Source organism: Podarcis muralis, chromosome 5 (assembly GCF_964188315.1).
Source record: "Podarcis muralis chromosome 5, rPodMur119.hap1.1, whole genome shotgun sequence".
NCBI classification, from domain to species: Eukaryota; Metazoa; Chordata; class Lepidosauria; order Squamata; family Lacertidae; genus Podarcis; species Podarcis muralis.
Window position 1 is genome coordinate 57,735,208 of NC_135659.1, and position 16,140 is coordinate 57,751,347.

Sequence of the window (16,140 nt, forward strand, 5' to 3'; positions counted from 1 at the left end):
TCTCTTCAGATAATACTGTGAAGAAGAATTTTCCCCACCCCAACCTGTTTTAATATGGGCTCATCCACACCTCTGTTTGCATTACCACTTTCTCTGGGGAAAACCCACTCCTTATTGCTGAATTGGAACAAATGGCAGTTGTGTTTCCCACAGGTTCAGTGGTATAGAGCAGGTTTTCCAGGGGAAAGCTGCAGAGGCATACCTAAGGTCCCTTGCTCACTTGGCAAAGAGTTGCATCAGTGCCTCCCCTCCAAAAAAAATCACTTTAGCACAGTAGCCACATTAGAAATTACAACATTTTACTTGAAGAGTCCAGAGTGAGGACAAGGCAAGGAGGGAAGGTGAAAAAAGTCACACACCCGTGTGCCATGGCACAGGAAGAACTGGAAGTTTCTCCCACATTTGATCTCACTGCAATAGCAGTGGTACATCACCACACACATATACACCAAAAACTTCATAGTCTGATGGGTGATTTTTGTCGTCGTGCCCCAACCAGGCCTGCGCCCCCCAGCAGGGGCCAGTTTCACCAACGCCTGGATATGTCTCTGGAAAACTGCAGGGCAAATGCAAAATATCTTGTGCCTATGCCTAGAAAGTGCACAAGACAAGTTGAAATGTGGACAAGTTTTACATAGAAGTTGTCACTGTGCTGCTTGCTCTCCTTCCTCTTTTTTCTGGGATGGACATACACATTTCCTTCAGCCTTTCCACATATGAGTTGTCTCCTAGACTTTTCATTCCCCATATAGCTTGACTCTGAAATGTGTGTTGGCAGAACACAGATATTCTGTTTGCTAAGCTCTCACACAAATGTTGTCTTGATACAAGTAGTGCAGGAACACAGAGAGCCTTCTGTAATATCAGCAATGCTACAAGTTCCTAATGCAGATGTACACATACCTCCTCACCCTGTGAGGAAGATGTCTATTATTCTGTTTCTGGCTGGTTCCAGGCTGCTGCTATTTTTTTCAGCTGTGATTCAGTCACAGACCAGCAAATTCAGGTTACACAATTAAAGTGGATTTGCTGTTCTTGCACAGGAAATCCTCTTCCAAAAACTCCAGGTATTCTGCAGGAAGAAAAGCAATGGGAAAATGCACTAAAAAGTAAGGGATAACAAACTGCTTGATGCAATGTCATATAAGTCTCCCTGTAAGCAAATCAGAATGAATGCACAACAACCAGTGCAGGGCATATAACCTCTGTACAAACTTTGTGCAGGAGGAATGCTCAATGAAATGGTTGTCTGACTATTATCAGGGGATGCTATTATATCAGCTCCAGGTTTGGAGAGCCATTGGACAAGATGCCCTCTGAAGGGAGAAGAGCCCTTTTCTCTGAACACCCCCCACTACACCACCTTATTTCTGTTCCTGTTACTCATTTGCTTGCTTTCCCCCTCTAGACACAAGTTTCACTACCAACCAGAGGAAAAGAACAAGATTAGGTCCCTTTTCCTTGTTCCTGTCACTGCTCACTCACATGGAGAGGACAAGTGAACCAGCTATGCCTCTGTGTGTGAGCAACTTGACAGACACCCACAAACTAATCAGGAGAAGCTTTTTGATGCACACATTTTGGCTGCCATTTGCTTCTAGGGAGAAATGGCCCCTGTGAGACAAATAGCATGAAGATGCAACAAGCTAGGGACAGGGAGGAAAGATTAATTCCCTCCTAACTAATGTCCAGAGGGGGAGACATGAGGGATGGGAACAGCAGCAATGCCAAGCAGAAGCCTTGGTGGAAGTGATGATGATTGCCCTTTCTAAACCCTAGGAGCCAAGCTGATGCCACCCCAAGACACTGTATAGGGTGGCAGTCTTAAGCTCTTAAAAAACAGCCAGCGAGAGAATCACAGTTCTGTCTTGAGTAGTTTTGAGGATAGCAGTGGGACAGATGAACATAGGAACACAAAGGCTACAAGTACAGGATTGTTCTCTGTGGTGGCTCAGCCATGCTTCAGGTTTCTAATAGAAAATGGAGTTTAAACACACATGCACGCACACAATTTTGCTTGCCAAAAACATCCACAAATAAAATGTGGTTGCTTAATACTACAGATGCGCAGTTGTGCTCAGTAAGTTTGGAAATCCTTATGGGCTGAATAACAAAGACAGTTTCGACTTCAGTCAGTAGATGCTGCAAGAGTTAGCTGGGAGTATACGACATGTTTGGAACTTGGCGTTCATACAGTATGTCTCTTTAAAACTGAATTGCAAACAGAGATAAAAGTCACGGCTAGTTTTGCCCTTTAGCTTGATGTTGTATAGTTGATCTTTTTTTTTAAAACCAATTGAAAATGGGGGGACGACAATGACCAGCTTGCAAGCATGGTATGGTATGGGGTACTTCAATGCTTTATCCCCAACTTGTGGTCCCAATCTGGATCAGGTCCCCACTCCTAACTATCAGCAATGGGATAAGCCCCCAATTGTTCCAATGGCAGCTTTCTTTCCCAATGCAAACAGCAAGTATGGTCAGCCTCCTACCCCAGCTATTGGTTTAACAAAAAAACAGTGACACAATGCCAAGCTATGTGGTAGAACTCACGTTTAGTCCAGCTCAATCCCCTGCCAGCTATTGGTTAAACAAAAACAGCAACACAACGCCAAACTTTGTGGTAAAAGTCACGTTTAGTTTGGCTAAAATAGTTAGCATTGAGTCTGAAATAAATGGAAGAATGTATAATGGAACAAATGGAATAATAAATCAAGTAGCGTGGCGTTCTCTGGTCCATGGGGTCACGAAGAGTCGGACACGACTAAACGACTAAACAACAACAACAACAAAGTGTGGATGAACACCTCTTGTATCTGTCTGTCTAATATAATTTTAATTTAAACATGCCAGTCAAAAAAATAGTTTGAATGTTTCAGACATGTAGTCTTGTCAATGCACAGGAATTTCAGAATTTTAAAACACATTGAATGAATGAGTCTGCATGTTGCACCAGATAGTTGTTGTCTTCTCTTTATTATCCTCTTTTTTCTCTTGGAGAGGTTAATATTAGAACATAGCAGCCTGTTCTAACCAAAAATTTGGCATCATGATCTCTCAGCCTGAGAACAATTGTTGGAATGAAAGAAAACCCAACACATTTGATTTGTGTGTGTTTTGGAATAATAAAACATCAGAGAGAGATAGAAGCTTTACTGGTTTCAGATGCATGTGCAGCTTGACAGCAGATTAATTTTAAGACGCCCCATGTGGGAAGTAATCAAGCCACAAATTGCTGTAAATAATTTCTATTCTTATTGTAGTTTTTTTTTAATGGAATAAAAACCAGCTTAGATATTGCCTTTGAGTGCATCTGCTGAGGTTCTCCGTGCTCTCCATACAGTTTTCACATGATAGTTTCTTGCTGGAATCAAGCAAACCTTGACCCTTGCACTGAATACTTTGATTTAACATCCAGTGTGATGATGCTCCCATACCAACCAAAATCAGCCCAAATCCTGCTCTCCCTCCACCTCCATTATTGTAAGTTTAGAGTACATATCTGACCTCAGTTGTGGCAGTAGCTGAGTGTCTTACAACTAGTTTGTATTCCCAAGACATCCATTTAGTGCTGTTATTTTTATGTTATGTATGGAGAATTGTGGTCCAGAAACACTGGCGCCTGGATTCTTAGCAAATAAACTTGGAAATAAGTCTCACTCATTTCAATTGAACTTCCAAGTAATGTGCTTAGTAGTGCAGCTTAAAAGCTCGATCCCAAGCATGGGCCAAGCCTCATCTTTAATTTTGCTCATATGGAATAATGATTAGTTTTTTATTTACCAAAGTGGAATTCTAAAAAGTAGTTCTCTCATCTCATCTTGTATGGCTTGTCTTTATGCCACATCCTCCTTCTTGCCATGCAATACTGTGTACAAACTTCGTTCTGTGCATTACATAAGCATGAAAGAGAAAACTCAACATAGATATCTTACAGTGAAGGTTCTTGTTACTTTATATATACAATCCTCTGGGCTTTCTTTAGTAATGTAATGGTATTAATTCACATCTAAGCTAACTGACTGATCCATCCATTTGCTATGATTACAGGAGATGTTGTACTCAAAAGCCAGTTATAACCTTTCCTAACAATCAGCTTACAGTGTAACACTTGATCTATAGTTGTTTTTCATTTATAGTTGGAGACTGAGACTTTTCCCTGAAAGTAGCACTTCTATTGAACAACACTTTTATTTTCCCAGAACCCAAACAGCAATATTTTGTTGATGAGAAAAATCAGATGTTTTTCACTCAGCTAATGCATTGAGCAGGGTGGATAGACTTAAATTGGAGCAATTTAAAGCAATGAGTTTTTAAAGATCTACCCCTTCCCCTTTTAAAAATCACCAAGTAAAAAGAAAGTTTAAATCAACTTTTCCATTTTGAAAGTCAGCGCGCACACTAACTGCTTGCTAAACAATTAAAACATATTAACAACTAAATATATACTTTGTACCAGGGATGAGAAAGCTGTGGGTTCCAACTCCCAGTTCCCATATCGGTGTGTGAGGGATGATGGGAGTTGTAGTCCAACCAGTAGCAGTTTATGTGGGGTAGTGCAGCAAAGGTACCCTTCCAGTGTTAGCACAACTACAGTTTATGTGGATGGGTGGGTACATTGGTGGGAGCACTGAATTGGCTCTGCCAGCATATCCATAAAGCTCTGAATTTGCCCCTGCCCAACCCTAGCCTTGCCCTGCTAAGCTGCAGCAATGCTGGGTATTGAAGAGCAGCTCTACAGATCTGCCCCACCTCACTTGCTGCTACTGCTACATCTCGGCCAAAACTTCCCCAGCCTTGCTTTGTATAGTCTAGGGGTCAGCAAACCTTTTCAGCAGTGGGCCAGTCCACTCTCCCTCAGAACTTGTGGGGGGCTGGACTATATTTTTTTGGGGGGGGGGGGAATAATGAACGAATTTCTATGCCCCACAAATAACCCAGAAATGCATTTTAAATAAAAGGACACATTCTACTCATGTAAAAATGCTGATTCCAGGACCGTGGGCCGGATTAAGAAGGCGATTGGGCCACATCCTACCCCCGGGCCTTAGTTTGCCTCCCCATGGTCTAGAAGCATAATGTAAATCCTTTCATCATGCAACCCACATGCCTTTTGCACTACAGATTCATGTCTCCTTCAAAACAGGAGGCAGATTTCTCTATGTACACATGCAAGGCTACCAGCTACTCTGTGAAAACTTCCAAGAGTAAGAGAGGATAGCTAAGAAATGCTGGCTCAGGCCAGACGTGGCTGTTTCTTGGGATCTCGTTGAAGAATCGGTGGCTTTTAAAAATGTATCCCTAGTATTCAGGTCTTCAGACAGAAAAAAGGCTGACAGTTGTACAAAAGTACTGTTTTGTTTAGGAACTTATTCTGCACTCCAAAATGGGGAGCACATCAAAGAATACATTGAAAAGGCGGGGAACATGACACACGGGACACCCCTGCACCGAAAATGAAAACCTGGCCTTGCAGAGCACATAGCCTGAGCTTTTCCTTCATTTGCCCCTGCTTCTAGCTGCGTGGATGGGAAGGAAAGGAGTGAAGTCTGAAGCATCCCATTCATGTGTACTGCAGGGTACTCTCTGCTCATAGCTGCTCTGCTTGTAAAACACTGTCGGATTGTGCAGGCAAGGGTTATTACAAGGCATCTAATCTCCCCTCCCAGTGGGGGAAGCCCAGGGGACAGATTTATAGCTAGGCGAGAGGGTAAGATACCTGCTTGGATATTTATAACTGCCCTTTTTTGTTTTATAGCCGAGTCTTAGCAAACAGCCATCCTCACCCACCCCCCTTCACCCATCCTTCATTTCCGCTGAAATATTTCATCATTTCACAGGGAATAAAGTTTCCAGCAAGGCAAATGCAAACCCACTCCCTTGACCGAGCACTTTGAAATTGAATGCGGTGTGTCTGAAAGGCTGCTCCAAACAGGTCGCCTAATACAGGTCCCCTTCAGATCACGCCGTGGCAGGAAGTGCAGTGAACTTGCTTGAATGACAGTTTCATTAGGCCATGGCTGGTGTTTTTCATTCCCCCCCTACCCCATTTTTTTTTAATGCTGCTTTTAAAAATGTAGATAATGAATAACATTCCTCTTGTAGAGTTGGGTCAGTCCTAATGAAGGTTGCCTTGTCCCTGGGATCAAAGGCTGGGGGAAGAGAGGGCAATAACTTTTAAGTATCAGTTATTTATCCTCTATAAAAATGATTAGTGAATAAAGAGCTGCACAATGGTTTTGTGGAAGACTAGCCTCTAACACATGGCAGCAGAATGAAAAGAATGAACTTGTATGTGTATTTAAATGCATTGGTGCTGATAGCAGTGTATATTGCGCAGCATTCTGAGGATTTAAAATATTTCATTCTTTAAAAAAGTAAGACAGGTTTCTAGTCCTTATGGCTGCAGAGGTAAGCATGACTAGTAAAATCTCAAAAAGTAAGCAGAAGTTTGAATAAGCGAGAGACTTTTACTTAGTGGTAGATTATATTCTTTGCATACAGAAGGTCTCAAGTTCAATACCTGGTACCTCCAACTAAAAAGATCATGTAGCGTTTGATGGAGAAAAACTCTTCCTCAGACTCTTGAGAGCAACAAATGATCTGATTCAATATGTCAGCTTCTTACATTCGGTCATGGGGGGGGGGGGATTGCTTTACATATCCCTTGTCTCCTCCCATCATGGCCAACAGGAGACGACAAATGTAAATATATGCAGTTTTGCTTTATTGGCATAATTTATTGGGCACAGAATATTCCAATATGTACATATGTAATAGGTGTATGTGTTGCTATGTTGATTGTAGACAAAATTTACACTGTCCCCCAAAATTAGTGGAGATCATGGTGATTTCAGAAAGTGGTAGATCTCACAGTCTTGTGCATTGATTTTACTACTGTTTAATCACATGCTTGGTAAGCTTGGTATTCAATTTTTTTTTTAATTTGTCGGTATGAAAGTACTGGCAAGAATGCAAGTGGAAGGTGCAGGAGCAAAATAAAAGTTTTTTTAAAAAAAATATTTGCTATACATCCATAAAACTGAAAAACGATTGCATTCTTGGGGAGTAGCTATGAAGAAAACAACACCTTCTCTCTGCTGTAGAGGAAAAGAGAACATCTCCTTCCGCCGCCCCCACCCCCATGTAGGCACACATTCACCCAAATGCTTTGCATGAAGGGGAGGGCTGATTCTTCACAATCTGCTTGATGTTCACAAAAGCTCTGCTTCACAAAAGCTCTGCTTGTCAAGCACAAGATACGGAGATATTATTTGTAGCAAGATATGCTGAAAAGTGTGGGCTCCACTTCATCAGGAGCAATGGGGAATGAACTATTCCTGCCCATTTATTCTTTCTCATTTTCAGGGTGCATCTGTCTTTTCTCCACACTCTTGACTCTGGGATTTGGTACTCATTAGGTCTAACAAGCCAGCATTCAGACGCTATGACTCTCTCTTGCTCCCTTTGGGATAACTTATTCCACATGCTTGGTGTACGCTGCCCGGTCGCATGCTCTCTTGTGCTGCCAGCTTGTTGCGCTTTGGGTTAGGTTTGTCCAATTAGCTGTTTCTTTGTGTTGTTTGTAAGTGCAAGGCGTTAATATGGGTCAGCCTTGTGATGTCCCAGGAATAGCAGATGGTTTCATAAAGTCGTCCTCCCAGTGCTGCGGCAAACTTCACATATTCATGTCCCTTTAATGGAGGAACTGGAGGTTTGCACAAGTTCAATTCTTAGGAGGGTTCAGTGAATCCAAAATAGGCCATAGCTCCAGGCTGGGATAAGTTGATCCTTATCTCTTAGTATTCCCTATTCCTTTAGCCCAAAAGGCCTTGTGCAGCTCAGTACAGTGGTACCTTGGGTTACATATGCTTCAGGTTACATACACTTCAGGTTACAGACTCCACTAACCCAGCAATAGTACCTCGGGTTAAGAACTTTGCTTCAGGATGAGAACAGAAATCACATGGCAGCGGTGCGGCAGCGGCAGGAGGCCCCATTAGCTAAAGTGGTGCTTCAGGTTAAGAACAGTTTCAGGTTCAGAACGGACCTCCAGAACGAATTAAGTACTTAACCCGAGGTACCACTGTATCTGTTCCAAATAATCCTTAATGACATATGTTCATCTCAGGCGACTTCAATGTGCTTTGAACCTTTGCTTCTTCCACTGAGCATACTGCTGGTCTTCAGTTTCAATTGGTTTCTTTCAGAAACAGGATTTTGGTTTGCCACTCTTTTTGAGGCCATTTGGTTGCTATTCCAACATGAAAGTGTGGCTGAATTACATAGCATCTTTTTTTCTTTTTTTTAAAGCCACTCTTGGCCCCAGATCAGCAAACCACTTTTGATATGGCGACGCTTAAAAAAGCATTGCACAATTCAGCACTGGCAAATAATGCATGGAAAACCTTGAGGAAGCCTTTGCATGTGTATAGTTCATTATGCACTGTAGATCATGGCCTAGTTGTCCACAATCGTTCCCAGGCATCAGCCCAGGTATCTAAAACATATGTTCCTTAGAGAAGACGCATGTTCAGTAAAGCACTGGAAGCAGACTTGAGAGAACTCAACTTCCCTAGGAAATAGAAAAGTGTGGTACCTTTTATGCATCTCTAGCCATGAGTTACGCACAGCCAATTCTTCAGATGCTGTTATCTGAAGAGTCCCATGTCAAACTCTGGTTAAGAGGACCTGGGGAAAGGCATTTATAGCCAAAATATGAGAGGTTGCTCAGAGCAGGACTGTTTTGAATTTATATCCCTTGATGTGAAATAAGTTGTAATCCTTTGCACACTTACTTGGGAGTAAGAATAATTTGGCAGCCTCCAGCTTATGCATCCTGACAGTGCAAGGATTTCTGCTTCTGCAGTAGGACTCCCCCAGCTGCCGTGTTCCCTCCTAAAACCGCTTGGGGAGCATAACAGATTTAGGGGGCATGTGGGGGATAATTGCAGTACCCCTCAGGCATTTGGACCCCTAAATCCACCTCTGCTTAGTGCTACTTTGGATACAACTATTTGAATGCAGTGGGACCTACTGTTGAAGGATCATCATAGGATAAAACTGTTGTCATTCATTTATCTTCTGCTGAAGTAGCTCAGCTGATTAACTAGCATCAGCAGAGACCTACACCTAAGTTTGCAGATGAAACATGACAGATAAGCAGATCTTGGGTTCCAGAATACCTCTTAAAACAGAAGCTGATGGGTGGCTTGTTCTGTATTAGCTGAGGTTCTGTCTTTGCTGTTTTGAACAGTCAGGTTTTCTTTACATGCATGCTGCCTTACTGCCCAAATGTAGTTCTCCTCCTCTGTGATAAACAAGAGCTCTTTCAAAGCTGCTTCTACATCTGGCTTGAGAAACTAGTTTAATATAGTAATAGAGTTCAGTTTTCTCTCTCTCTTTTGTCTGTCTTTTTATTCTCAGCCTATGCTCTGGAAAAACCCACTAGTTAGTATTCTAGCACAGCCTGATATATGGTAGTAGACAAGCGGGGGTGTATGGTGATTGGTGAACAGGAAGGAAACCATTATGAAATTGATCCATTGGCCAAGTGATTGGGTAGTTTCTTTCAGCCAGATTTGTGGGGGGAAAGGGGAGGGGAATCACTGAAATTTTGTGACTCATCTGTGCTTTGGGAATATTTACATTTTTTAAAGCCAAGCTCCTTGCTAGATACTGTTTCTAAACCACTTTTTTATAATATTAAACAGGGGAGAGGCACCTCCAGCAGCACGTTACCCCCCAGACGTTTTCTAATGGTAAATATTTTTGTTCTCTATCTCTATGAGGAGTTTTAACTATAGCTGCATTTTGTATTTTTGAATATAATAACTGGGCACAGGGGCCTGAGCTGTTGTACTAACTGCATGCCTCACTTTGCACCCTAGAGAGTAGGGCAGAAGGGCCACTCAAAGGGGCACTGGTGCTTACTAACTATCTAACCTGTCCCATCTCTGCTATTTCTAAATCTCTTTTTAGCCTTTGTAATCTGCATGGTCCCCAGCTATCAGGGAAGAGCGTGCAGGCCTGGAGCTACACAGATAGTGGAGAAAAAGACATGCATGGCAACAGAATTATCCCACAAATAACAGAACTTTTATGCAATGTGGGGCTTCAGATGGCTGCTTGCTTTGCTTGGGCTAATGGACTGTTCTTTTGCTAGAAAATATAGCCATCCGCTTTTAGGGGTAAGGGGCAGTGTGTGTTCTGTTATTTGCTTCTGTATTGTGTAATCGCTAAAGCAGTTTCCAGAAGCTTGTCTGTCTCTGCTAGGTACTTAGCTGACTTTCATCGCTTACGTATGCAAAATCTACAGCAGTCTTTAATGTGCCATTAATGTGTTCAAGGATAGCGTTAATTACATCAATGGAAACACAAAGGCAACAAGGATTCAATGACTTGCCCCAAAACGGTGTTAAGATTCTATGGCAGAGCCAAATGTGGAGCCTGCATTTGGGAAACTTGTTTTTGAGTTACCTTTCTTATTGCCGCCATATATTACAGCAAGTATTGGCTTCTGTTCTACTACCTAATGAAAGATTTGTAACTTAAAATAGCATGCTAACAGACCTGGATAAAGATGGGGGATTGTACTTTGATTACAGTAGCAACTATGAGCATTGCATCCATATTAAACCTAAGGACACAACAGGAAACTTTGAAAAACCATGCCTACATTCTGTGGATGTCACCAGCTAGTCCCTACTTGACACTTTTGACTTGATAATGCTGGGTTAGCTCTGATTCACATTGTTTTATGCAGCTCTGAAGTATAGACCGAAGCATAAGGCTGAGCTGAGTGCATCATTACTCACTTCTTCCATGAGGATTCACATGAGATGAAAGGCTATGTGACTGTGAGAAGGATGGGGATCTGCCCTTTTCTAAGCCGCCTTATTTTGTAATGGTAGAGTTGAGGTAGGAGATAAGCACTGATGAAGCAGAATGGATGAAGGGAAAAAGGAAGGTCATTTTGTCTCTTACCAATGATCAAGACAATATCTGCAGAGACTTAAGGTTACCACCACACACACAATAAGGCAAAACTCTTTCAAATGGGTTAGTGCCATAATTGGTGGTAGACAACCACTATTTTTACAAACTTAATATGCTACATAGTCTTCCAAGGCCTCTTCCAGAAGATCATTTTTTGATACTATTTCATCACTCCTTGATGCTAGATGATTTGCACCAGATATGTGCAGTCTGTGTCTCAAACTGGAGTAATTCTCAGTTGTTTTGCTTGTCCCATGCTTGAAATGAAGGATTCCTATTACTAAGTGATAATAATTTTTGTAGGGTCCTGGCATCATCTTCACATTTTTCACAGCACTAGTAATAAGCTTTCTTTCTTTTCCTGTCTGTCTGTCTGTCTTTTTCTTTTGCATCATAAGAATGCTAAAACTTGATTACTCCCCAACCATCCCCCAGTATTGTACTTGGACCACCCACTGTCTATTTAAATCAAACCAAAGACTGCATTTCCTCCATGGGGAATATGCTTTTGTTTGTTTGTCATAATGGTATCAATATAGCAGCCCACCGACATGCTGAATATGCTTGTGGGGAATATGCTTTGAATGTAATAATGCTTCTGAAACAATTTGGTGGGTGATGCTAGGGAGGCTACTTACAATTTTGAGGGGGGAAATAGCTGATGAGGAAAGGGTGAAATTTTCCCCTTTTTCTTCCTCCTTCCTCCCACCTTGCTGCTCAGCTGAACAAAATTGCTTCCCATTGTTTGGGGCTTCATTACACACATCAATTACCCATCAAACATTTTTGCACCATAACTAAAGTCAACATTACCCCACACCTGTACTCTGGACTGGAGATTGCAGACCAAGGTGTCGGCTTTGTGGTACTTCAGAGTAAGGCTGGCCCTGGCTGTTGTACACTCATCTTTGGCAAATGTTTCCTTGTCTTGGCAGCTCACATGTTTTGCTCAACAGTTCTGCTCTGACTATAGAAACATTTGTTTTCAGCTTGGAGATGTCTGGTTGACTCATGTTAAACAACTCCCATGTTCCATCCTGGAAGGCATTACTTCTTAGTGAAAGAGCCAGTGTGGTGTAGTGGTTAAGAGCGGTAGACTCGTAATCTGGTGAACCGGGTTCGCGTCTCCGCTCCTCCACATGCAGCTGCTGGGTGACCTTGGGCTAGTCACACTTCTTTGAAGTCTCTCAGCCCCACTCATCTCACAGAGTGTTTGTTGTGGGGGAGGAAGGGAAAGGAGAATATTAGCCGCTTTGAGACTCCTTCGGGTAGTGATAAAGCGGGATATCAAATCCAAACTCTTCTTCAAACTCTTCTTTCTGTATACTGATGGCAGTCAGCATTCTTCACCTGATCTTAACATTGGCAAAAGGTCTACAGCCTTAGCTCTCTGGAGATCCTTTGTCATTCAGTTCCTGTACAAGAGAAATACTAAACACTGGAAAGGGATGCTGCCCCTGAAGATCCTGATCAAAATTAGAATTGATTCTCACTGCAGGAAGAAGTTACATGATGCTCCTCCATAACACAAAAAAACCAAAGACAATTCAAGGTTTCAGGGAGAAGGATTACAACCTAGACTTTTCCTTGACACACTAGATTTTAATATGTAGAAGTATTTTCTATGTTTTCCCCTCTGTGGGGCAGCATTTTACTATGTGAGCTCCCACCTACAGCCTCTTAAGTGGTGCATCCAAGACATAGGTCTTCTACTTCATTAAGAACTATAATTACTGATTTGGCAGGATCTCACAAAACAGAGACAAGAGATGTCTGGGATGCTGACTTAACACGTATGGAACTTTTCTGTTTGTTAGCCAGTTGTGCTATAGCCTGGTGTATCTGCTGCGTAGTGCTCCAGAAGCAAGGTAGTCTTGCTTTTCCCACATGCATGCTCTTTGTGGTTTTGTGGATCATGTTGATTCTCTGGAGAGCCATGTTCCCCATAGTCACTCAAGATGAATAGAAAATATCACAGATTCTGCTGTCTCTTAATTTTGGAAGAGAAAGTACAGTAAATTGGTGTCTTCCACTATGGTGCCTTCCAGATGTTATTGGACTGCACCTCCCAACATCTCTTGACAATTGGCTGTGCTGGTTGGGGCTGGACGGAGTTACTAGTCCAACAATATTTGGAGGGCACAACATTGGCCACAGTAGCAGCATGAAGATTGAAAAATGCTGTTGTATCTTAGAGGTAACTGGTCACTGTGATGTGTACGCTTTTGTAAATAACAGTCCATTTCATCATACATTTGATTTATCATGTTTCCTCTCTCCATGAGCCATGTTGCCTGTCTCTATTGATTTGCAACATTTTCTTTTCCTATATGGCTTATTAGTCCATTTCCTAATAGAGAGAGGTTAACAGCGTGATTTGCTGTTTCTTAATGTGCTGCATAAGATATTCATTAATATGAACAAATGACATATGCAAATAATACAAAATGCCTCAAGGCAATTAAATTCAATACAGACTGTAAAGATTTACAGAAGGATCATGTAAAACTATGCTAGGACAATAAAATGCAAAATAAAAATTCATTGTTGATGGGTTTAAAAACGTCTAAACATTTTAACAGCTTGATTGTATAGCAGTAATTGCATAGCTAATTATGTAATAGCTACATACTAACTTGGCATATGAGAATATAGTTAAACACCTCATTAGTGCTTATGGCTCAGTGGCCCAGAAAAGATCTTAGTTATTTTCCCCAAGTTCTGAGCACCGCAGGATGTTGATGACCTTTTAAAATTCTGTCTGCTTTAAGGCCACTGCGTTCTTACACAAAAAATGTTCCATATGTGCATTGGTGCCTGTGGATCTGCCTCATATGATAATGGTTACTATGGATCTGCTATTGATATAATCAGCTCAGGGTACACCCCGTCCAAAGTTTAAGATGGCAAATAGATGTAAATCTAAGAGTGGGATATAAATTTAAAGAATAAAACATTAGGCTGTTTGGAAAGAGAGAAGATGATGATCATGACAGTGATGATAATGATAAATATTATGCCAGTTTGGTCTGAATATTTCAGGTTGCATGTTATAATGGGCGCACAATTGCAGTGGGAATGTAACCACCTACATTGCTTAGTCTGAAACCAAATGATTGATCAACATGTGCTATATTAGTGGAATTAATTAGTCTCGGAATCATATTTGTGGATTTGTACATGCAGAGAAAAACCAAGTTTACAGTGCACTAATGGTGCTGAGGTGTGTCCCCCAAAAATTGTCCTACAGGGTGCAGCAGAAGAGCCAATGTGGCACCCTCAGATATTGCAGACTCCAACTTTCACCTGCCCTGACCACTGGCCATGTTGGCTGGAGCTAATAGGGGCTGTAGTCTAGGCCATTGGAAGGGCACCACATTGGCTACTCTGGATAACAGAATGTGCAACTAATATAATCCGTCAAAACGCTGATTAGTAAATTTTGGGGCTTGCTTGTTTTCTTTGTTTTATTAAGATCAAGCTGCCTAGACTACGTAAGCTTGGAGTGGGAAGGAGGAGTTGTCACAGGGTGACAGGGAGAGAGAGGCAGCTTCAGTGATGGAATGTTTAGGGAGAAATGTAATTAGCAAGTTGCTTCACTTTTATGCCCTGCAGAGTGCCTAGCAAAATACTGGTGCAAATGAAATGTGTGACGCATTTCTCCTAAAGCTCCCATTAAATTTAATTGAGGTAGATTGCACTCTAAAATGTGTAGTAGTTGTAGAAATTGTAAATGAAACTGATATAAAGTTCTAGTGCAAAGAGGTGCCCAGTTTGGGCAAAGTGGCGAGGGTGTGTGTGTTCAAAAAGTATGATCAGAATTCAACACACCTTTCTTCCTAGTTGGAAGATCAGCTCAGACCATTATATAATAGTCTAGTTATTATATTGTAAGAAAAATGCTATTGTCTTAGCTACCAGCCCTCCATAACTACACACCTTATCAATAGTTGTGACATTACCTAATAACTGTACGGAGACTATGATTTTTTCACTTCAGTATGTAAGCAAATTGCTGGTTAAATATGTTAAGAGGGACACGTAGGAGCTTTTCTATGAAACTGGAGTGTTCTTAATGAGGGCCACCCACAACGTTCTGTTCTGAACTTCCTTGTTCTGGAATAAGAGATTACGTGTTGCCCTAAAATAAAGTCTTATGTAACCACTGGTACCCTGAACATGAACTCTTGCTGCCTTTGGAACATATTGTTTGCCTTTTCTATCGGCCTCATAACAAACCATAACTGGCCCTTTTGCATACCAAAAGCCTAGACTTCATGGATGCTTTTCACAAAGTATATTTAAGAGGAAATAGAATCTTCAGTGACTTGCTTTGCTTTGGCCCAGCCCTGAAACTACAAGAGTTAAAGTACAACATTTGCTTTGATGGGTTACATTACATAAACTGAGTAAGTATGTTTATAGTATTTTAGTTTCATAGGCATGGGTCACTTTTAGACGGAAAGCATTCCAGTTTCTTTGCTCACTAATACCCAAAACAGATTACATTCCTTAGAGCCCAAGACACATACTGTAGTCACTAATATTTTCAAATATGAATCTTCATTAACAAGCTACTCCATTTCTATGCAATGTACTTTGTGGCAAGAACAACAAATGAAGATTGATTTGCAAGCACATTTTGTCAAGATGTAAATGATGTGTGTTAAATACTTCCCTGTCCTGAGTAGCAAGCATCTGAGTTGGTTAGAAGAATTCAATTAAAGTAAAAGCCCAGCCAATGCTGCTATTATTCATGTACGCAAAGGCAGATTATGTATGTAACAGCAGTGGGTGGCATAGTAGGGTGGCCCCAGTCACCTAACTTCTGATTGGTCACATAACATCTGCTTGTGGGGAGGAAGAGGGAGAAGTGGTGAAGAGTTTGGCATAGTGCAAATGCACCAGCAGAGCCAGTCCATGTTCCTGCTGGTGTGTTTGCACTGTGCGAACCTCTTTACCACCTCCCTCTCTGCCTTCTGTGTACTGCCAGCCACACAAACGACCAGAGGTCAGGTGAGAAGCAGAGTCCCACCATGCTGTCTGCTGCTGGTATGTATGTATGTATGTATGTATTCATTCATAGCATTTGTATCCCACTCTTCAGCCAGAAAGGCTCCCAGAGTGGATTACATATCAATA

General features: G+C 41.6%; 1 protein-coding gene across 5 annotated transcripts in view; it reads left to right on the forward strand.

The window, feature by feature from the left end:
* The window catches only part of SCUBE3 (signal peptide, CUB domain and EGF like domain containing 3), a 110,388-nt gene that overhangs the window by 60,391 nt on the left and 33,857 nt on the right, over window positions 1–16,140 (forward strand). For 3 of the 5 annotated variants that reach the window (XM_077928916.1, XM_077928920.1, XM_077928917.1), the window contains exon 7: window positions 9,714–9,761. The exons of the other annotated variants lie outside the window; for them this stretch is intronic. In XM_077928916.1, the coding sequence (XP_077785042.1) occupies window positions 9,714–9,761 (48 nt within the window). The remainder of the gene's footprint in view (window positions 1–9,713; window positions 9,762–16,140) is intronic. 5 annotated transcript variants of the gene reach the window in all.